The following is a 23,651-nucleotide window of genomic DNA, read 5'->3' as shown; positions in this document are numbered from 1 at the left end:
AAGGGGGTGCTAATGTCAGGGTGTCCCCCTCCCTCGGCTCCTGACCCCCATCTTCACAGAGCGGGCTGGAATGGAGGGAGGGGGAAAGGGGGACAAGGTTGAGGATGGAGGGAGCTTGCTGGCAGCAGCTGCTGTCTCAACTTGCTGATCTACTTAAAAAGGCAATGTACTTAGAGTAGGGTCACTTAAAGGGCAATGTGCATCTCTCTCTCTCACACAAGGTGTGTGTCTCTGTCTCTCTCTGCCATGCTGTCTCCCCTCCCTCCATTCATGCTGCCTTGTAGAGTGTGAGGCTACATTAACAATGTGTTAACCCTTGAAGGCTCAGCCCAGTGCCAGTTCAACATTTAGCAGTAAGGCATTCCCTGGGAAATATCCTACCCTCTGACTCCACCACCTCAACCAAGCTTCACAATCATCATTGCTGTGTACAGTATTAAATGGTTTATAAGTTTTAAACACTGTGTGGGAGGGGAGGGAGGGAGAGTGTATATATATGAGATGTCTTTTGTCTCGCGAAAAAAGTTTCACTGGAACCTAACCTCCCCCATTTACATAAATTCTCATGGGGAAATTGGATTCGCTTAACATCGTTTCGCTTAAGTAGCATTTTTCAGGAACATAACTACAACATTAAGTGAGGAGTTACTGTACATAAATGCAGGGCTAACTGATCATCAAAGAAACCTTTGTGGTCACTTACACATTGAGTACAAGGTGCAAAATCATCTGACATACTTTACATTAAGCATTTCCTTAAACTGTAGCTTCTCCTTCAAAAGTTTGCTCTTCTAGAATCTTTTCCTTCCAAGAAACCACTTCATAAATGAGTTTATTCTAAATACCAACCATGAGATAGAGAATTATCCTAATTCTGCAATTCACAAACTAGAAACAACTGTAATTATCTAATTGTTTAAATTATGTAGATTTAACTTCACCATGAAATCAAAATACTTAGATTCAGTCCTCGTGACAGAAATTAAGAACTCTTAACATTTAGCTTTGTCAAATACTCTTATTGCTTCCGCATGTGATTTCTCAAACATGTTCTTTAACATACATAACTATCCAGTTGCTACAGAGTAGATGTTTTCTATACAATTCACGACTAACCTCTGACGCAAGCCAAAAGATACCAATGACAAAAAAGGTCATCAGTACAAAGATTCTGTAAATCACACCACCTCACACATTCACTCACTTAAGAGGTCTGAGAACATGCTTGTATCTAACTTCTCAGTATGTACTGCTAATCATGTTGGTTGGCTTTGTTTTCCTTTGACAGCTGACAAAACCAACTTATTTATGATCTTTCAGAGATCCCATAGTGATGTATATATTTGAAAGGTGATCTGGAAACCGATTTGGGAAAAAAAAACCCAGAAGGGCAGCAAGCGCTGAAATAATAATTTGTACTGAAAGAATAACAGTCTTCTTCTAAGGATCTCAAATAATTTAACTGGCACAGATTCACAGATGATAAAGCCAGAAAGAACCAGTTGATCATCTAGTCTAACCTCCTGCATAACACAGGCCATAGATCTTACTTACTTAGGCCATGTATACACTTACCTGGGATCTACGCTGATGCAATCAGTGCAGTAGGGGTTGATTTAGCCGGTCTAGTGAAGACCCGCTAAATCGACTGCAGAGCGCTCTTCAGTTGACTCTGGTAGTCCACCAGAATGAGAAGAGTAAGGTAAGTTGATGGGAGAGTCTCCCCCATTGACACAGCACAGTGGTGACACTGCAGTACGTCAACCTAAGCTACACTGACTCCAGCTACAACTTACCCCCATAGTGTAGACAAGGCCTCAATTACCTGTTAGATTTGTATTCCTAGTTTGATGCTGCCAACCAACCTTGTGAGAAATCTTACAACAAAGTAAAGCTTGTAATTAGGGCTGTTAAGCAATTAAAAAAATGAATTGCAATTAATCGCGCTGTTAAACAATAAGAGAATACCATTTATTTAAATATTTTTGGATGTTTTCTACATTTTCAAATAAATTGATTTAATTACACCACAAAATACCATGTGTACAGTGCTCACTTTATATTTGTTTATTACAAATATTTGCACCGTAAAAAACAAAAGAAATAGCATTTTTCAATTCACGTAATACAAGTACTGTAGTGCAATCTCTTTATCATGAAAGCTGAATTTATAAAAAATGACAGCATTCAAAAAACAAACAACATAAAACTTTAGAGCCTACAAGTCCACTCAATCCTACTTCGGCCAATCGCTCAGACAAACAAGTTTGGTTAAAATATGCAGGAGATAATGCTGCCCACTTCTTGTTCACGTCCCCTGAAAGCGAGAACACGCGTTCGCATGGCACTGTTGTAGCTGCCGTCGCAAGATATTTACGTGCCAGACGCGTTAAAGATTCATATGTCCCTTCATGCTTTAACCACCATTCCAGAGGACATGTGTCCATGCTGATGACGGGGTCTGGTCAATAACGATCCAAAGCAGAGCGGACCGACATGTTCATTATCATCATCATGAGTCAGATGCCACCAGCAGAAGGCTGATTTTCTTTTTTAGTGGTTCAGGTTCTGTAGTTTCCGCATCTGAGTGTTGCTTTTTTAAAACTTCTGAAAGCGTGCTCCACACCTCAGCCCTCTCAGATTTTGGACAGCAGTTCAGATTCTTAAACCTTGGGTCGAGTACTGCAGCTATCTTTAGAAATCTCACATTACTACCTTGCATTTTTTCAAATCTGCTGTGAAAGATTTCTTAAAACAAACATGTGCTGGGTCATCATCTGAGACTGCTATAACATGAAATATACGGCAGAATGCGGTTAAAACAGAACAGGAGACATACAATTCTCCCCCAAGGAGTTCAGTCACAAATATAATTAATGCTTTTTTTTTTTTAAACGAGCATCATCAGCATGGAAGCATGTCCTCTGGAATAGCGGCCGAAGCATGAAGGAGCATATACATGCTTAGCATATCTGGCATGTAAGTATCTTGCAACGCTGGCTACAACAGTGCCATGTGAATGCCTGTTCTTACTTTCAGGTGACATTGTAAATAAGAAGCAGGCAGCAATATCTCCCGTAAATGTAAACAAACTTGTTTGTCCTAGAGATTGGCTGAACAAGAAGTAGGATTTAGTGCAATTGTAGGCTCTAAAGTTTTACACTGTTTTGTTTTTGAGTGCAGTTATGGAACAAAAAAAAAAAAATCTACATTTATAAGTTACACCTTCACAATAAAGAGATTGCACTACAGTACTTGTATGAGGTGAACTGAAAAATACTATTTCTTTTATCATTTTTACATGGCAAATATTTGTAATAAAAAATAATATAAAGTGAGCACTGTACAATTTGTATTCTGTGTTGTAATTGAAATCAATATACTTGAAAATTTAGAAAAACATCAAAAAATATTTAATAAATTTCAGTTGGTATTCTATTGTTTAACAGTGCGATTAATTGAGATTCATTTTTTTAATCGCGATTCATTTTTTTTGAGTTATTTGCGTGAGTTAACTACAATTAATTGACGGCCTTTCTTGTAATACTATACGATTGCTATATAAACACATTCTAGCCATTAATCTCAATTTGGGCTTTCTAAACAGCTATGAAAGTAGCATTTGTATGGCCCTAATAATTGTGTGGAAAATAAGGATACCTGTCTTCGAGAAAGGTTTATAACACTCAGAATAGGTAAAACACTATACTGTAAAATGAGCTAGTTTTGATGTGAGACATCTTACCCAATTGTTGATCCTTCGTCAATGAAGCTGGGTCTGTCAAAGTCCCTTTGTTTTTTCCACTTTGGATAAGACTCTTGATTTCTTGTCCTTAATTTCCACTGGAATTTAAAAAAAGGTCTAATAATGAAGACATTTTAAAAATTAAATGACGGTTAACGTATGGGGAAGAGGTAAGGATAGATGGAAGAGTGAGGAGAAGGACAGAGCTTGAAACAACATAACTGCTTACATAGTATAAAAGACCAGCAGCAAAGAAAACTAGACATTCAGTTCAAAGAATATAAAGTATTGAAATCAGTATGATTTCCAGCATTTTTATGAATACCACCAACTAAGTCTCAAATCTGCCCTTTCCCTAAGAAATGTGACTGTTTGTGCAGGACAACCAGATTGTGAACTTTTACTTAAGAAAAGACCACATGTGCTTTTGTACTGGGTTTGTTCAATATTTATCATGATCCAGTAAGGCACCTGCCTAGGTTAATTCCCTTAAGAAGTGACTTAATTTGATATATGTCAGTGATACTCAGACTGTGGCCTTCAAGCCGCAAGTGGCTCTTTAATGTGTCTCCTGCTGCTCTTTGCAGCACATGATATTAAAACACTGTGTGATTTAATTATTAACCAATCTAAGTTATTAACCAATCAGGATGCTTTTTACTATGCAATTAACCAATGAAGTTATCAACTTTCACCAAGTTATTAACTTATTTGCTCTGAGAATACTATATTCAAAAACTAAAAATTTCCCTGTCATTCAAACTACTGTGGCTCTTTTCGGTAATGCTGATCACTAAATTGGCTCCTGAACCACTGAAGTCTGAGTATCACTGGTCTCCACTTTAGTATTCATGCTTCTATGCAAGACAGGGATCTGAATGCTCTGTAATGTCAAAAATGAAAACTGTTACACTGCCTCCATGATGGGTGGCATGGCAGAGCCCTGTTTCACAACACAGCAGTGAAACACAATTGTTACTAATGTCCTAAATCATCAGTTCCTTTTTGACCAGTAATTAGTAACGAGAAACCATAGAAACACAATCAGTTCTCCAAAGCCAGAGACAGTCTTTATGTCCTTCCTGTCCCCTCCGTTTTTGGGAGAACTGAAGATATAAAGGAGCATATATCAGCTTTCAGAGAGAGACTGAAACATAAAAATTGATGCCAATGGATCAACACGGTAGAAAGCACACAAGCAAACTGGGCCTTGCTCACTTCTGCAGTAGAAGGCTTGGATGAGGAGACCAAGGGAAATCTGAAGATTTATCTCTCTCTCTCTAATGAATCAACTAAGTTTGGGTTGTGCCCCAAAGAAAGTATCCACCCCCACTCCAAAATCTTGAGGGCTTGCCTTATGCATAGTGGTGTGGATCATGGTGGACTGTCCCAAAACTGTGAAAGGCTGCTGGCAAAAAATTGTTCTGCATGCCCACCCAAAAACAGAAAGGCTGGCTCTGCCAACCAGAGCAGGTAACTCTGTCACTACCACCATCAGGGAGTAATGGGACATTATTTGTCGCCAGTGTAGTACAGATCTGTCTAATGGAATTCCACTGAAAGCTTCAAGGACGATATCTCTTCACGCAATAAGGAAGAAAACTAGCAGGCAACACTATGAAGTACATCTCCAAGATGGATATTGGCTTCTACATGCAGATGAAACATAAACCTGTTTAATCACGAGAGCTGAGTTTAAAAAATAAAAATAAGAAACAAGCAAAAAAAAAAAACCCTGAGAGATCAGAAGGGGCCAAACACAAATAAAGGACTTAAAATATAGGGCCCTCAGTAAATAAGTAGCAGGTAAGAAATGAGGCAGGTGGAAACAGATGCTGTAACAGCAAGAAGCCAAACTTAAATTATTTTAAAGGACACTCAGTCCAAGCAATTTATTTTCTTAAAGTGTAGGGAACTGATCTGCCAATCTCCCTAGCAGGAAGAGAGTTGATGCTGGCTACCACAGCTGACATGCTTCTGACTTAAGTCAGAATGTAACTTAAGGTTCAACTCAGTTGATGACTAACAATGCAAAATATGGTAGTCATACAGCCTCCCAGATACACTCTCAAAAATCCCCTCTCAAGAACAATTAAACCCCAAAACAATATTTCTGAGTTGACAATCATGTGCTTTAGCATGATCCAGTGGATGGGAGCACTGGACCGAAGGTCAAGAGACTTGAGTTCTATTCCCAGCTCCCGCACTGTGACTTGACATATGACCTTGGCCAAGCCATTTTAGAAATGGGTCTCAGTTTCTATCTGTAGAAGGGGGTTGATATTTATTCAGCTTTGTAAAACACTTTGAAGTAATCTTCTGCATTGCACTCCCTTAAGGTTAAACAGTGTTATTATTAAAGGGCACAAACACCCAAGTGACTGCAAGGCCCCAGACGTATAGGCTGAAAGGAGCATGGGGAAGATGCAGAAAGCTAAGAGCTGTCCAGATTAGAAGCTGAGGTGTTTCTTAAATGTGGAGCTAGATGGACATCATGGAGGAGCTAGATGGACATCATGGAGGAGATAATCCAACACCCAAATTGCAATGAGAGAGCAAGTCCTGCTACAACTACTTCCCACAATAACTGTGAGGGTATTGGGAAGTGGAGCCATGAGAGAGGGAGATAACTGGAGAGAACCACATGCCTTACACTTAGCTTCTGAGCAGTGCTGAAACTCCCCAGGGAAAAGTACTGAATGGTGTTATGCACAGGGTAACAAGGATGTCAAAACCTAGGAGCAACTAAATGCAGAGGTTATGCCTACAGCAACAGAGCTGAAGATAATGGGGATCCAGAAACGGTAAATACATACAAGAACAAGAAGCTGACAGATCAGTGATGTTTAAAAATTAGTCCATAAGTGTATATATACTGCAACTTCAGACTCAGTAGCACTCAAAATTACATGGTAAGTACAGAGCTCAAGGAGCCAAGAACGCTCATAAGAATGTACCACAGAGTGACAAGGCAGTTTACGAGTGGAAAACCTGTTGCTTCCGAGCACTCTGATCCCCGTTATACACAGGAACACAGATCAAAGAGGGAGGAGAAGCTCTTTGAGATTTATTTTTAACTTCTACATAGATAAACATGTAAACAATTAGAAGGAGGTTAGGTTTATTATTCCCCACTTTATACATTCAGCAAGTGGGCTAAAAAACATCCTTCCAGAGCTGGTTCGCAGACCACCACCCTCTTCATAGACAAATCCTTCCTGAACATACTCTTCTGACATGAAGCTTATAAAAAACTAAGCAGCTGATTCTACAAGATTGTAGGTCACTTGAAGAGAATCTGTATTTTTCACCAAACCAAAAAAAAAACAAAAACAAATTTAGAATACTTCGTTAGGAAATAGACAATCACCACCTGACTACCTAAACTGTATGTTCCCCTGTGCCTTCCCCTCCATCTGTGTTGTCTTTAAGAGTGTAAAGGGCAGGTTTTTTACAAGCACCTAAGGGATTCAGGAGCAGTGAATTTCAATGGGACTTGTGCTCAAAAGTCATTTATGTTCTTCTGAAAGCTTCATCCTAAGCTCTTTGGGGCAGAGCCTGTGCCATCATTTCTGTTTGCACAGCAGCTAGCATACTGTGGGCATGATCAGAAACAAAGTTTCAGTGCTGAGTTGAAATACTACTTAATAGCACCACAACACACTCATGACATGGAGCATCTTTATATCTCATTAAATTAATTTTGAAAGTAAATTACTTGGTATTATGTAAAAAGAAAAGGAGTACTTGTGGCACCTTAGAGACTAACCAATTTATTTGAGCATGAGCTTTCGTGAGCTGCAGCTCACTTCATCGGAGTGAGCTGCAGCTCACGAAAGCTCATGCTCAAATAAATTGGTTAGTCTCTAAGGTGCCACAAGTACTCCTTTTCTTTTTGCGAATACAGACTAACACAGCTGTTACTCTGAAACTTGGTATTATGTGTTTCTACAAATGACTGAGAAGATTAAGACAGTCTTTAATAAGGTATCTTTTCAGCAAAAGAGGACTATCTAGGCATGCATGAGTCTTAACATCAAATTACAATGTTGCCAACTCTCACAATTTTATCTCAAGGCTCCCAATATTTCATGTTTTTCTTTAAGTCCCATCTCAGGGAGTCCAGAATCTCAGTTTTCTATTTTTTTTTTTTTAAAGTAAGTTTCTAACCCAAATGGTTGCAGAGAAAAGCTTCAAAACATGACATCAGTTTAACCTGAAAACTCAGAAACCAGAAGACAAAATTAACCCCAAATGCATATTTTTTAAAAAATTCATTATCTTTAAGATAATCTCACAGGGGAAGGAGGGGTTTCAGGCAAGGCTCATGATTTTTGAACATGTGAGGCTGGCAATATTGCAATCAGGTCCTCATACTGCAACAGTATGTATGGGCATAGACCTGAGCCCCTGTCAAGTCAATGACAGCCCCACCCACACTCCTGCAGTTGTGACCTCGTTTCAATAGATGGAAGAGAGCGCTCAATTTCAGAACAAACAAGAAATGTATAACGTGTTCCTGACATTTCATTTTGAAAAATTTCAAATAAAACAGATTTAAGTAACTTCTATTTACCTCTTGTAAAGGGCAGTCCCATTGGTGGGAGTCTGTGAGCCTTGACAAAGGAGACTGAACATGGACATCCTCTGACTTTGTGTTTGGTTTCTTCTTTGGTATGCGAAACTGGAAGTAGAGAATGTTGCTTTTACATTCATTATCTGTTAAAATTAAATGATTCAGCTCTCCCCTAGCGCTGTGAACTCATGTATTCTCACCCTTCTCACCCCTCAGGCCAAGTTAAGAACATGGAAAAAGAGAAATACCGACTGTAACTTGAATTTGAAGGTTGTATTTATGATTCCCTATTCCTGGTTTGTCTTTCCTATCACATTGGGCACTGGAAAATTAATTTTAAATCTCAAACTGGGGAGTGGAGGTGGAGACAAAAAAAATCCTAAATTAAGTTCATTAACTACTCCATGCATGTGCCTTAAGGATAAAAATAGATCCACCCTCCACTTGTAACTTCCTCCGTACTTTTCTGATTCACTTACATCGAATTCTAATCTTAGCATGCTAGTTTCACGGAAATATAAAGAGAAAACAGAAAGAACAGAACTTTCAAATAAATCAACCTACATTTTCTCAAAAGAAAAAGTTTTAAAAATCCCCTCTCAAGAACAATTAAACCCCAAAACAATATTTCTGAGTTGACAAACAACATCTACATATCAAAAAGGATGCATGGAACACATGCTAGCATGTGTTACCATTCCCAGCCTTAACATAATGCAAACATTGTGTCAATTTCCTTATCTTATGTTTTAAAAAGATCACTTAGGAAATAACACAGGTCTCAATAGACATCAGAAGTTCAAAACAAAAACTGATCAATTAAATCCTTATGGGCATGTTTTGACAGAAACAAGTATCCTTTTCAATCAGATTATTTTAACCCATCTTTTGTTTGTTTTTAACGGAAAAAGACTTGAAATTTTGGGTCATTAACGAGAAGACATTACAATTACACCGTCTTGCTATGTATAACAATAAGTAGCAACATATTGCCCATATCTTATTATATCATTAAGATTTCCCTTTGATACTTGGGAAAACTCTTGATTAAACTGAATTTTAATCCGTTCCCATTTCTTCTTGGTCATGTGTATTTGGTTTTGGGACTGATTTCAGCAATTTTTGTGCTTCTCCTGGTGTAAAGAAAGTGTGACGTTTGACCCACTTGATATATATTCCGGACTGCTGGGAAAAATCAATGCAAATCCAAGCTTTTTCCTATGGAGCTGTTTGCAGACTTCTGTAAATTCAGTCCTTTGCTCTGTATATCTATAGAATAATCTTAATACGAGGCGGCTCAGCTACTTTCCACTCCTATTTCTTTCTACTTTCTGGCTGTGCAGAGAATCAAAACCTGGTCTCTGAACTTGTGTAGCTGTATTTTGACTAGTCAAATGTCTGTTGTGCACTGTCACACTTCATCAGACTCTGCTTTTGATAACCAAAGGATCTCTCAATAAAGAATATGTTTTCAAAGGTAATACCATCAAATTAAAGATGGCAAACTTAATCCACCTGCAGTAATCCAGTCATTTATGCTCTATGTACTTTCCTTGTTAACCAGTATTAACCAGGGGGTGGGGGGGGGGGAGGACACTACTCTGACTTTTTTGTGCTGAAGTATTATGTGATGTTCATCATTTGAAAATATTTTTTGAGGAAGAGTCCACACTGGTACAGATGCTTTAATAACAGTTGAAAATTCTTTATGTCTGGGTATTAGTGATCTAAAGAGAGATTCAGATTTAAAAATTCAGAGTGATGTTTGACTGAAGGTTTCTATAAGATTGCCCCATAATTTGGTAATCATCTTATTTAAAATTTTAACATCTGTTTGGTGTGATCAAACTTGGGAGCAGTTGGAAAGCGAAAGATGACAAAAAACACTGCAACAGAGAGAAAGGACTTTTTTTAATGACTAACTTCAAAGGAAGGAAAGAAGAAAAGGAAAAAGTGGGGACAGGGATAAAAAAGGGCACAGGATATTAAGATGAACCTCTACCTCACTCTCCCACCCTGCAAGTCTCATAGTAGGACACTTTTCCAATCCTCACACTCATTTAAAAAAAAAAAAAGTGAGCTCCAAATATTCACAATTACACTTATGACAAGATGAACGTGAAAAAGGCAAATGAGAAATCAAAGTTTAAAATCATCACATATTTTATTTAGCAGGAATAGAATTCTAAGTCCCATTTCAGCCTCCCACTGACATAAGCTTATTGGGCCTGGGTATGTGCATATATACGTTAGAGAAGACTCATTTTAGCTTTGTCTAACTAGCCTTATTTCCTTAAAATTTGCCACTTATGGTAGCAAGAGTGGGAAAGCTAATGTGAACAAGAGGTAGCAGCAGCTAAATTTTTAACCACTGTACTACCTAGCCCTGCTCTGACCAGAGCCAGACAAGGTGGTTAAAAAGCTGACTGCTACAGGTTCTTTGCCTTCAGCAGCGTATCCAGTATTGCTGCCACCCGTTGAATTGTGCTAGTGGTAGTAACATGGAAATTTAAGGAGGAATAAAGGCTAACAGGCAGTTTCTGGACCATTCTTCGAAATACGCAGCTGTTCTTTTGCATAACGGTTATAGAACCGAGCCCTAAAAAGAAGCCATGAGTAGTCTAAAGACCTTATACAAAACAGTGTACTGATTAAATACAAAATAAAAATTACTTTCATCTGTACTTAATTATTTTGCCTATGTAGTAACTTCTATATTAGCCTTGAACTTAACACTTGGCTATACATCACCTAACCCTACCCAAATATGCCTCCATTAAGCAAAATATATTTATGCATATGAACATGATCCTATGACTAGACTAAATTGGCTCCCTGGGGATGACAACCCAATAAAGTGAAGCTTGCAGGATTCACGAGTATATTTGCAGTTTCTGGGAATTTTTGCAAGTACATAATGCCAGGCCTGCAGTATTTTCTTATAAACAATACAAAACTTACTTTCAGATTACTTGATGCAGCAGTTTTTCCACTTCCTTCCATAACTGTCACTACTGTAAACAGATACAAAATCAACTTAGTAATTTGTACTTTACTTGTTCAGAGTTTAAAAACATTAACCAATTAATTTTCTCAACACCCTTGAGACAGATGGAGGTAAAAGCGTTCCTACGACTTAAAATAACCCATTTGCCTTTAATGAGTTTAAAGCTTTCCCTGCCCACTAGGTGGAGGGAAAGTCAATGATAATAGCTTCTCCAGAACCTGAGATTTCATTAAATACAAGTTTCTAGTCTTCAGAGTTGCTAATGTAAATTTATTCAGTGCAGTTTTCCTAAGTGCTCACCACTGCCGCAGCTTAGAACCTTCTCAAGTTCCAAGTCTTTTATTTTCATGGTTGCTATTCTGCAGCTCTGAAACTGACCAAAATCAGGTGTATCATTCTGCTGTTGCCTGCAATTGCTTTGAGCAACAGGAGAAACAGGCACTGCACTTAATCATTGCAGACATCTATATGCTGAAAGAAACTCTGGGACCGCTAACAGAGAGAAAGCTCTTTCTCCTTTCTAGACACCTACTAACCAAGGCCGATACGAGAGACAGAGCACCACTCAGGCAGGGTCCAAGGACCATGCCCAAGCAGGAATTCTAGCAGCTCGTTGGGAACTGGAGTTCTCACTAGCATTTGGGCCCAGACAGCAAGGCATTCCCTGTTTTATACCCTCCAGCCAGAGGAGGAGATTTCATAAGCCTTTGAGTCCTGATTATCCCCTTTTTACAGACTGTGAAAATGAGGAACAGAAAGCTACCTAACCAAGACTATGAGGGAGCTGAGTGACAGAACTAAGATTGTAACTCAAGAGTTTCTGGCAGAAAGAACTTCTACAAATCTCTTTCCTCACAGGGCAGAATATAGCGTCAGACCTCACTGAACTTAGTGGGACATTATTCTTTTATACATATTCTGCACATCTCCTATATGACATCTTAATGACACATATCCAGCATGAAGCCTCCCACCCAAAAGATTTTCCTGATCTAACTGACTTTTTTTTATGTGAAAGTTTGTCTGGCAAATGGCAGTTCTAATTGATGGGGAAACTACTCTGCTCACTAGAACTGTAGTCTGAATTCCTCTCTATGAGGAGTGAGTTTATTTAAGCCCCAGTTCTACTTAATAAATTAATTGTACCCTAAGTCAATTGAGACCTTTCATATTCCATCTTTCAGAAGAGTATTACAACCTAAGAATCTTCTAATCGATTGTTGTTATTGTTGCTCATGTTTTCCTTGCAAGGACAGTGTGGCCTAGTAGACTAAAAATAAGACTAGTAGCTTCAAAACTCTAATGCCCACTCTGATATCTACGTTTGGCCTTGGGAAAAGTCACTTAACCTGTATACCTCAGTTGCTCCACATACAAAATGGGAGGGACTGCACAGATTAGTGCATCTAATACCCTTAGGGGGATGGAAAGTACTAGAAAGGCAATATGTGAAACAGACTTTTATGTTTTTAAATGGTATTGAGTTCCTCACTTATAAAAGTATTTTTGCTTGTTTTATTGAGCTGGTGCACAAATTGAAGAATTAGACCATGAACATGTTGGCAAAACCCATGCCTAAAGCCCCAGAACAGCAAGATACTTAGATACATGCCGAACTTTAAGAACACGAATACTCCCATTGACTACAATGGGCCTACACATGCTTAAAGTTAAGCACATGCTTATGTACCTTGCTGAAATGAGAACTAATAGGAGCAGCACAGCTTTGTAGTTAAGGCACTGCACTGAAACTCCAATTCTCACACAGACTCACCACAAGACTTTGTCTACACACAAACTTACACTGAGCCATCCGCACCCAGACTGCCCCACACAAAACCCTCTCAAACTCACACCTGGATCCACCCACACTAAGCCTCTCCACACTTGGATCCTGCCTTGCTGAGCCTGCCTGCCCACACCTGGTGCACCTGGCATGGAGGAGAAGGGCACTGCAGTGTTTCTGGGGCAGACCCCAGTCCTTGCACTGTGTCAGGGTTGTGTGCAGCCTCACTGTTGAGTCCGTGTCCGGGGGGAGGGCGCTCTCCCACCTCTGTGCAGCCAGTGGCCTGTGCTCCCTAATGCCACATTGCAGCCTCCACATTTATTTGACAAATAAAATTTGTGGTATTTTGCAGAATTTTAAAATACTGTGCGCAGAATTTTTAATTTTTTTGGTGCAGAATGCCCTCAAGAGTACTTGTGAAATGCTTGGTTTCAGCGACTTTCCCAGCATCACATTAGAACTCTTAGGCAGAGCCAGGGATAGAATCCAGTTTCCCAGGGGAGCATTCAACTGTCTTAAGCATTAAATCACTGTGACCCAGGGACCTCCTGGTGCCAAATGTCTAAGGGCACAGGGGTACATAAAGGTCTAGTATCTTCCTACTAGTTTGTCAATGTGCATCATGTAAGGTCTCTACTGACAACCTGTGTCACACTGGTTGTCATAATCCTTGCAAAACGTATGCATGGATAACATGTAAGGAGTTATGTATATATACTGAAAATTATGTTCTTGAGAATTGTGACTTGTGACCAGGTAACAAACAAGTTTCTTTCAGGTAAATTATGTTTATCTGACTGGCTATATGTAAATTGAGTATTGTATGGTTCACAAAGGATGCCTATTTACACTCTGAGCCCAGTGCTAAGAAAGGAACCATAAAATCTTCAAGAGAGGATTTACAGGCAGAAATAAACCTAGGCAATTTCATTCTCCAGTCCTCAAGTTTATAGTCCCAGCGAAAGTCTCTTTGTCCAGCCAAGCTCAGTTCCCTTCCCTATCCGATCTGTCTCTCTCCTTCCCACCTGGCCTTGGTTTATCCCCCTCCCCTCACCCATGCTCTCCCACCCCACTGGCTACCAGTCCCAGTCTCCCTCCTCAGGCTTTTGATCCAGTCTCATTGCTGCCCCTGCCCCAGTCTCTTTGCCCAGCCGCTCCCAAGTTCTTCCCTCATACCCTGGCTCGTCAGATCTGTCTGACCTTCCTTTCCCCGCTACCCCCCACTGGCTCCCCAATCCCATCTGTGAAATGGGAATAATAAAACTTCCCTCTCTCACAGGGGTGTCACAAGGATGAATGTACACATTTGCGAGGCACTCAGACAGGAGGGATGGTCGCTCAGCATCACAGAAAGGCTCAGCAGTTGCCAGCTCTCACCACACACTGAGCTCTTCGTCCCGGATTCAAGAGATTCCATGAGAATCCGAGATCTAGCTCTTACACCAGCATAGCAATGTCCCTTAGAGGTGTGATTTGGTTTTTTAACGAGCACACCTCTATCAGCATCACGCCCCACCCAGGGCAGATGCGGTTATCCCGGTATAAAGGCACCTTACACCAGGCCGGCTCATCCCCCTAGCACCTTTATAGCGTGTCACTGCGGCCACACTGGGCGGGCTGTGCCCCGTGCCCGACAGCGCGAGGGTAGTTGATGCATCGCAGCTGGGGCGTGCAGACACGGCTGTCGCTTTGCTGCTGAGAAGCAAGCGCCTAACCCACCCACCCCCTTCCCCCAGCGGCACAGGAAAGCCCGTGTCCGGCGGGGCGCCTCCAGCCCAGCCCCAGAGACCCCGCCTCCCACGGTGCGCTTTAAACCCCGCCATAGGCAAGACAAACGGGGGTGCGAGGGGCTCACAGGGCTCTTACCCGCTGCCGCCCCGCCGCCCCCCAGGGACCGCGTCTCTGCCCAAAGCCGGGGGAGCGGCCCTGGAAGGGCGCCAGGGCCCCTGGGGCGCAGGGGGCGGCTGCAGGGCGCAGGGGGCGAATGACCGGGCCTGTGCTGCGCCTGCAGAGCCCCTGGCCTGGCCTGGCCCGGCCCCGCACCCCCCACCGGGGTCCGGGGTCCGGGGTCCCCCCCGCCGCAGCTCACCCGGGCGGGCCCGCGCCGCCACCCAGCTCCGCTCGCCGCCGCCGCCGCCTGCGCAGCTTCCCCGGCTACTTCCGGGCCGGGGCGCCGGGCACCGCCCCCACCCAGCGGCCCAGGCGTCGCCGCTGCTGCCCTTTCCCGTGTCGGTGCGCGCAGGGTCCTCACAGAGACCCGCTGCCCTCGGTTGTGGGACCCCGCAACATCGCCCCACAAACCCCCATCCTACTGCCCCAACCAGTGCCCCCAACTCCCCCGCCTCACATAACCCCCAAACTCCCCTCCAGCCCCAGCGGATTCTGCTCTCTCACTGCCCCACAGCCCCCCAACCCCTCCTCCCACCAACCTCCACAATCCCTCAGCCCCACCGGATACCGTCTCCTCCCAGCTCCCCACAACCCTGTAGGCCCCCCACCATACCATAGCTCCACCAGATTCCACCTCCTCCCATCACCCTATCGCCCCACCAAATACTGCCCTCTCTCAGCCCCCGAGGCCCCCACCAGATCCTGCTCTTTGCCCCAAGTCCTCTCACACCACCCAGGAGCGCCACTGGATACCACCTCCTGACACTGCTTCTGTACCCCATAGTTTCCCCCCCGGCAAGCTTGGCTTTACTCCTGTCACACTGGTCTTTCTTTCAGTGTCACACCAGTGCCCGCACACTCTGTTCCTGTGTCCTTCAATTAACTACCCTATTTCCCTCAGCATCTAACCCTCTTTTCATTTTAATCCCCAATATTACCAAAGCACCAAAGAAATAGAAATCTTGTTTTGACTGGATTTCCAAAAAAAACCCTGAAACAAACACCTCACTTAACCTGAGGAAAGAGAGAAAATTAAAGGGTAACAGTTGGGCCTGCCACTTTCATACATGTTTCCCTATAAAACCAAATAATTCTCATTTAATTTTACTGAAATGTGGGCTGAGGAGGCATATGGTATCAAGAAAAAGTCCTCCAGTATAGGGAATTGAAGCAACAGGGGGAATTGATCAAGAAAACACACACCTAAGTATATAACTGTTATCAAAATTTCTCACATCTTGCCACGCTGAGACTGAATCCCTGATCCTGGTCAAGCTCAAGAGAGGTTGTAATGAGGTTGAGATCAGATCTTAATTGTACTTGAATTCATAAAGTCTTATTTATCTGATCCTCCAGTAGGATGGGTAAGTGCAGATGCCTGCTTCTGAGTGGAGCCCTATTATAGTCACTGGGGCTGTTTGGAGACACAAGAGGTGTTCCCTCTTATGGATCAGTGTGCAGGTTTGGGACCTAATACATTGCATTTCTGGTGATAGCTTTCAGCAATTGCTCCTGCTGTGAACTTTGTAAGTGTTAGTACAGAAGAGATAGAAATGTTTTCAGTACTGTTTCAGAAAGAAAAGTCACAAGCACCTTTGATGTGGTATTGAAAATAGTTTTTTCCTCTCTTCAGTAGTACTTAAACCATTTTTGTATCAGGTCAGGGGAAGTATTTGCTGAAAACCAGTGTTGGCAACTCAGCTCAGTATTGTAAAAAGGGCTTTAATCTTGACACTGTCAAGGAGTAGTCAAAGTCTGAGAATGATACTTTAGATCATAACTTGCAGACTTTTGAACCACAGATGTATGATCTGACACAATAGTTTCTGACACCTTTTACAGCCCCCAGAGGAGGTACATAACAAATTAGTAAGTTGAAAGCTTGAAATAACATAGGTTTCTTTTCTTTAAAAGAGTGAAGTTTTCTCCAACCTCTGATTCAAGATTTTGCTTTTTTGATAACGAAATTTACAAGAAGAAGCGGTGAGATAAGTGGGTCTTGTTGAGATGGAGGTAAACTTGGATTTTAAACCTCATGAAATACAATATTTTTTTTTTTGCAGTAGTGCTCCAAACATGCTAGGTGCTGTACAAACACAAGACGACAAAATCTCAGCCCAGCAGGCCTTACAGTTGAGACTTATGTTATGTACAGCAGGGGGAGAGTTAATTTTTCATTTGAATATATATTTTGATATGAATTTAGAATTTGTAAAAGGTACCAGATTGACAGCTCTGAATAGTGCATTGCTAGTTATTTATATCTATGGAACAATGCAACACAGACTGAAGTGCTTCACCATTTTAAAGTTTAATTCTAGCACCCAGGGGTTAATATAGTGAGACTGTACTAATAGCCATCTCAAGTCACTGCTTTTTTAAATCTGGAAATGATACTGCTGCAATAAAATCCCTCTTCCCAACTAATAGGGTTATAATTTATAATTTGCTTTTAATCAAAAAGTCTTAGGTATAAACGATTGTAAATTGCTTCAAAACTTCAGAGTTGTCACCTGCCTGTACTTATTTTTTGGGTAGAGGGCTTGTGGAGATGTGTAGCCACAACAACAAAGAGTAATTTGCTACATTTACATTAATATGTCACTGTTTCATCCATAAAAACAGAATCCCAAGACAGAGCTGAATGAAATCACCAGAAGCCCTTCCCAGTGCCCTAAAGTAAACATGGATGTAAGTATATGTTCTAAGTTACATTTTCAGGATTTAAATTGGTATCGTATATTCTCTTTTTTTGTGGAAATTTAAAGAATAATAATGTAGCCTGGAATAGGTGAGGTGAGGTGCTGTGTACCACTAGGCTATGATCTTGGGGATATTTTGGTTGGATGGCAGTCTGCTTGTGAATAGCTTCTTCCTTTTTCCAGACTGTCATCACCTTACTCTGTGTAAAAACAATGAGGAGTCCTTGTGGCACCTTACAAACTAACAAATTTATTAGGGCATAAGCTTTCATGGACTAGAACCCACTTCATCAGATGCATGGAGTGGAAAATACAGTAGCAGGTATAAATACACAGCACATGAAAAGATGGAAGTTGCTTTACCAAGTCGGAGGTCAGTCTAACGAGACAATTCAATTAACAGTCGGATACCAAGGGAGGAAAAATCACTTTTGTAGTGGTAATGAGAGTGCCCCATTTCAAACAGTTGACAAGAAGGTGTGAATAACAGTAGGGGGAAATTAGTATGGGGGAAATTAGGTTTTGTAATGACCCAAACCACTCCCAGTCTTTCTTCAGGCCTAATTTGATGGGGTCCAGTTTGCAAATTAATTCCAGTTCTGCAGTTTCACGTTGCAGTCTGTTTTTGAAGTTTTTTTTGTTGAAGAATTGCAATTTTTAGGTCTGTTATTGAGTGACCAGGGAAATTGAAGTGTTCTCCTACTGGTTTTTGAATGTTATCATTCCTGATGTCAGATTTGTGTCCATTTATTGTTTTGCATAGAGACTGTCCGGTTTGGCCAATGTACATGGCAGAGGGGCACTGCTGGCACATGATGGCATATATCACATTGGTAGATATGCAAGTGACCGAGCCGCTAATGGTGTGGCTGATGTGGTTAGGTCCTCTGGTGGTGTCCCTTGAATAGATATGTGAACAGAGTTGGCACCGGGTTTTGTTGCAGGGTTTGGTTCCTGGGTTGGTGTTTTTGTTGTGTGGTGTGTAGTTGCTGGTGAGTATTTGCTTCAGGTTGGGGGGGGATGTTTGTAAGCGAGGTCTGGCCTGTCTCCCAAGGTCTGTGAGAGTGAGGGATTGTCCTTCAGGATAGGTTGTAGATGCTTGATGATGTGCTGGAGAGGTTTTAGTTGGGGGCTGTAGGTGATGGCTAGTGGCGTTCTGTTACTTTCTTTGTTGGGCCTGTCCTGTAGTAGGTGACTTCTGAATACCCTTCTGGCTCTGTCAATCTGTTTCTTCACTTCACCAGGTGAGTGTTGTAGTTTTAAGAATGCTTGATCGAGATCCTGTAGATGTTTGTCTCTGTCTGAGGGATTGGAGCATATGCAGTTGTATCTTAGAGCTTGGTTGTAGACAATGGATCGTGCAATGTGGTCTGGATGAAAGCTGGAGGCATGTAGGTAAGTATAGCGGTCAGTAGGTTTCTGTTATAGGGTGTTGTTTATGTGACCATCGCTTATTAGCACTGTAGTCTCTAGGAAGTGGACCTCTTGTGAGGACTGGTCCAGGCTGAGGTTGATGGTGGGATTGAAATTGTAGAAATCATGGTGGAATTCCTCAAGGGCCTCCTTCCCATGGGTCCAGATGATGAAGATGTCATCAATGTAGGGCAAGTAGAGTAGGGGCGTAAGGGGACAAGAGCTGAGGAAGCGTTGTTCTAAGTCAGCCATAAAAATGTTGGCATATTGTGGGGCCATGCGGGTACCCATAGCAGTCCCGCTGACTTGAAGGTATAAATTGTCCCCAAATCTGAAATAGTTGTGGGTGAGGACAAAAATTTGTTAGTCTAAGGTGCCACAAGGCCTCTTCGTTGTTTTTGCTGATTCGGGCTAACACAGCTACCACTCTGAAACCTGTTACTCTGTGTAGTCTCTTACTCTGACATTTGCATTCAACCACCTCCCACTGTGTTGCTTTGAGGAAGAGACATCCATATATGCAGCTCTTCTTATATGAAAGATTCTCTCCCCCATATGAATTGTCCTCACTTCAGTGCTACATCCAACATACTGTGGTTCTTGTGTACTTCCCTTCCTGAAATACACATTAATTCTCTTCTCTCCACTGACCTCCCCACAGATTGGGAGAATCATAGGTGACCATCGGTAGCTAATACTTCATTTGTTTAATAAACCAGTTAGTTTTAAATGCAAAACATGTTTTGATAAACTTATTTTTCTCCCCCTTATGTATTCAGCATATTAGGATAGTTTTATTTAATACAAAAAAATTAAAATGCTATTTTTGTGCATTTGTAATTGAATTCCAAGTTTCCTCCAACTGCAGGTTGACACAAATCAAAAGTAAAAAATTAATTATAATCAAGCAAATAAATATAATTTACCATTTTAAAATATAATAAAAATGGAGAAGTTAAGACTCTTAATAAATGTATGTTAAGCTATATAACTGCTTAAATAAATGTGTACAGATATAGTGAATCTATTTGACTAGCAATAAGGAGTACCAAATGTTGTGTAAAGGCTATAATTATGTGCAAATCAATATGTTTTACTGGTCACCAATCAATGAGAATCAACCTTTCTTCAGGAAAATAATTTAAAAATACAAATGCAAACAAAATTAAAATCAATTATTTAAATTAAGGTATTTTGTTTGCTGATTTAAATCATAGTTAAAATTTGTGATTTATAGAATCATAGAAATGAAGTGCTGGAAGAGACCTCAAGAGGTCATCTAGTCCATCCCTCCATGTTGACGCAGGACCAAGTATACTGAGACCAGTGATACTCAGACTTCAGTGGTTCAGAAGCCAAATTAACGGTCAACATTATCCAAAAGAGCCACAGTAGTGTGAATTCATTGTTTTATTTATTTTATATATATATATATATATATATATACATATATACATATATATACACACACATATATATATATATATATACACATATATATATATATATATATACACATATATATATATATACACATATATACATATATATATATATACACACACATACACACACACAAACTCACTCACTCTCAGAAAAATTACTTACCAAGTATTATTATTTTATCAACTACAATTGGTAAATAACATAGTAAAAGCATCCTGATTGGTTAATAATTAAATCATATAGTGTTTTAATATCATGTGCTGCAAAGAGCAGCAGGAGATACATTAAAGAGCCACTTGCAGCTGGCGATCCTCAGTCTGAGTACCACTGATCTAGAGCATCTTGACAGGCGTTTGTCTAACCGGTTCTTAAAAACCTCTCACTTTGATTTAAATCAATCCACCGTGCACAGTTTTATTCAAGTACTGTGGCTTAATTCAAACCATTTATCAAATTTCAAATTAGTGTACAGAGAGACAGACAACACTAAAAGAAATTATCAGTGATCATGGGAGCTCTCTGCCAGCTGCTCTCCCTGCCGCTAGCACCGAACTCCTGTCAAATCAGTACTGCAGCTACATGAAGGGCTAGCTTGCACTCTCCCACCTACGCTAAAGGGTTGGGGAGAGGAAACGGACAGAAAAATGGGAAACAATATCGAGCTTAAAAACATTAAGCTGTACACAAAGCCTAAAAGTATACCAAACTCTTGCTGCTGCAGTTTTGATCAGTTACAATAGAAGGCAATCATAAAAGTACACAGTCTAAAACAGAGGTTTCTCATTTTTTTTTAACCTTAAAAGATTAATCAAATGAATCTTAAAAGACAGATTTTCTTGTGGACCTTCTCCCCTCCCGTTCATGATTGTGTGGATTACTTTGTCTCCCGCTCTTGATCCTATAATCTCCTTTTGGCAACTATAGCAATTGTTTGCGGCAAAATAGAGTTAAGAAAGTACTTACTGTGTTTTTAGCCTCTTTTAATGTGATTTAGCAATTAGAAGGCAGGGAGTAGTCAGTTTGCTGAAGACTAGCAAGTGTTCTGTGTTCCTTGTGTAGTCCATATGCCACAATTTCAGAATCAGTGGCCTGAGAAATGATGTTTAAACAAATAAACCAAGTCCACAGTTGTAAGGGCATCATCTGTTTTATTTGTAGCAGTTGCAAATGGAGCAGGAGTTAAGCTTCAGGAAACTAGTAGAGAGTTCAGAGTGTCCAGAGCAACTGAAATACGACTTCAACAAAAATGGTGAACTGAAGCATCTAGATACCAATGAGCCCTTTGTCTTTAATTATTACAAAAATGCACTTGAGAGGAACCATAAACGATATCAAGTTCTGGGGCATCTCATTACACAGTATGTTTATGAGCTCCTGGAAAGAGTCTGCAAGCTTCAGAAAGTCCACATCCCAACAGATGCTACAGAAGATGAACCCAGAAGTTTCTTTTTCATCAACGAGAAAGCATTAACTAGTTCCTCAAGCCTAATTGTGCTCCTACAAGACCATGGAGTCTTTCGTGCTGGTCAATGGGGGCTAAAGACCATAATCCATGAGGGCCTGGATCATGGAACTCAAATACCATTCATTAAAACAGCCCTTCAATGCTATGGAGGAGTGATTGTTTTAAATCCCAATGACAATTTCATTGATCTGAAGATGGAAGATGAGTGGTTAAGTTTATCTACCAAGGAAGAATCTTCCACTGTAAATTCCTCCTGGTGGATCCCAAAGAGGTGCAGCAGCAGCCCCGAAGAGCACACCATTTACATTTGGGATAATTTTATTTCAAAGAGCGCAGCCAAGAATGTGGCCTTTATTGCCCATGGCTACGGAGGCTTGGTTTTCATCAATCTGCTCATGCAGAGAACATGGGAAGTGATGAATAAAGTGTATTCTGTGGCCCTTATTGACTCCATGCACCACACGTTACACCAGGCAAAAAATAATCCACAAGTGCAAGAATGGATACAGAAACATTGCCGTGAATGGGTAACAAACAGTAAACCTCTAGACAGACCCACAGGTTCCCTTGTGAAAGTGGATTGTCCTACAGTCTCTGCTGGGACTGAAAAATACAGGTTAGCACCATCCTCCACCTTACAGGCCATTTTCAAGTACCTGAAGAGCACACTGAAAGCTAGGAAGACAGTAGCTTTATCTCGTTCTCCTATTGTAACAAGGAGCAGCAAAAATAAGGAGAGAGGCAATACATAAAAAGAATGCTGAAGTATTTTTCAGGAATCTTCTCCCTCTTTAAAACCACTCCGTGGAAGCTTGAAACTGAAGCTACCATGTTAGCTTCCTTGCATTGCAGAGTGATTTATGGCCATAAAGGTGGTATTGGGTTTCTGATTTTTATTGTTGTTGAAAAACTAATTGGCAGAACAAATAAAGTTATCACCAAACATTAGAAAAGTTTGGTCTTTTCTTTTTGGAAGCTAATTCTTGCAATTTCAAAAAAACAATTCATGTGAGCTTTAAACTTGAGCTCTTCTGTTATTCCTGCACTTTAAAATGGTACATAGTAACAGTGTGAAGGTGTGCCAGAGTTTACCTATGTTGATTCTGGAAGCTTATGTTGTGAAGTTTGTGCATATCTGAGCTAAGTAGATTTTGTCAGCAAAAAATCCGTAAATTTCACTGTAAAGGGCAATTTGGCATATGAAATTAATGTTAAAGACCCTACAAATCTAACATTAGCCTATCCACTCACTTGGCAGTGCCCAGCTGTTCCTTAAATATTCTCCAATATTTTTTCCAGTCTTCTACTGCTTCCTTTTGGACACTAGTCTGTCATCTAAAGATTCTTCACTGAACCATACACTACCACCTTCCGCCAGTCAGAGAAATGAGATAGTCTAAACATATATACAGTGGACCAAATTTATCCTCAGTGTTACTCCAGTGAAACCAGTGAGATTAATCTAGTAATTAATTTGGCCTCATTTAACTCCTTTTCAGACTGAATGATTGCTGTGGAAATATTGCAGTGTAGTAACCTGGACGAATTAAAAATAAAATACAAACTTGGCATAAAAAAGCAACCTGTAATTAAAAAATGACCATATATGAAAAATTATATT

The 23,651-nt window shown here is 40.7% G+C and overlaps 2 protein-coding genes across 11 annotated transcripts in view; one reads left to right on the top strand and one right to left on the bottom strand.

The window, feature by feature from the left end:
• Positions 1–15,328, bottom strand: part of SENP7 (SUMO specific peptidase 7) — a 72,439-nt gene extending 57,111 nt beyond the window's left edge. For 5 of the 10 annotated variants that reach the window (XM_073306930.2, XM_073306977.2, XM_073307004.2 and 2 more), the window contains exons 1-4: positions 14,981–15,328; positions 11,283–11,335; positions 8,322–8,429; positions 3,746–3,843 (exon numbers count right to left, since the gene is read on the bottom strand). In XM_073306930.2, coding sequence (XP_073163031.1) covers positions 3,746–3,843; positions 8,322–8,429; positions 11,283–11,324 — 248 coding nt within the window. In that variant the 5' untranslated portion in view covers positions 11,325–11,335; positions 14,981–15,328. Of the gene's footprint in view, positions 1–3,745; positions 3,863–6,880; positions 7,044–8,321; positions 8,430–11,282; positions 11,336–14,980 lie in introns of those variants that run through there. The other 5 variants (XM_073306922.2, XM_073306912.2, XM_073306940.1 and 2 more) reach the window with 5 other exon arrangements.
• LOC140896052 (putative protein ARB2BP) lies at positions 15,288–22,968 on the top strand. Its single transcript, XM_073307056.2, has 4 exons — positions 15,288–16,043; positions 16,919–17,017; positions 17,630–17,695; positions 21,724–22,968. Exons 2-4 carry the CDS (start codon positions 17,012–17,014, stop codon positions 22,780–22,782), a joined length of 1,131 nt encoding a protein of 376 aa, XP_073163157.1. The 5' UTR covers positions 15,288–16,043; positions 16,919–17,011; the 3' UTR covers positions 22,783–22,968.
• The last annotated feature ends 683 nt before the right edge of the window (positions 22,969–23,651 follow it).

Source organism: Lepidochelys kempii, chromosome 1 (genome assembly GCF_965140285.1).
Source record: "Lepidochelys kempii isolate rLepKem1 chromosome 1, rLepKem1.hap1, whole genome shotgun sequence".
In the NCBI taxonomy this organism is placed as follows: Eukaryota; Metazoa; Chordata; order Testudines; family Cheloniidae; genus Lepidochelys; species Lepidochelys kempii.
This window is presented reverse-complemented; position numbering and strand designations above follow the sequence as displayed.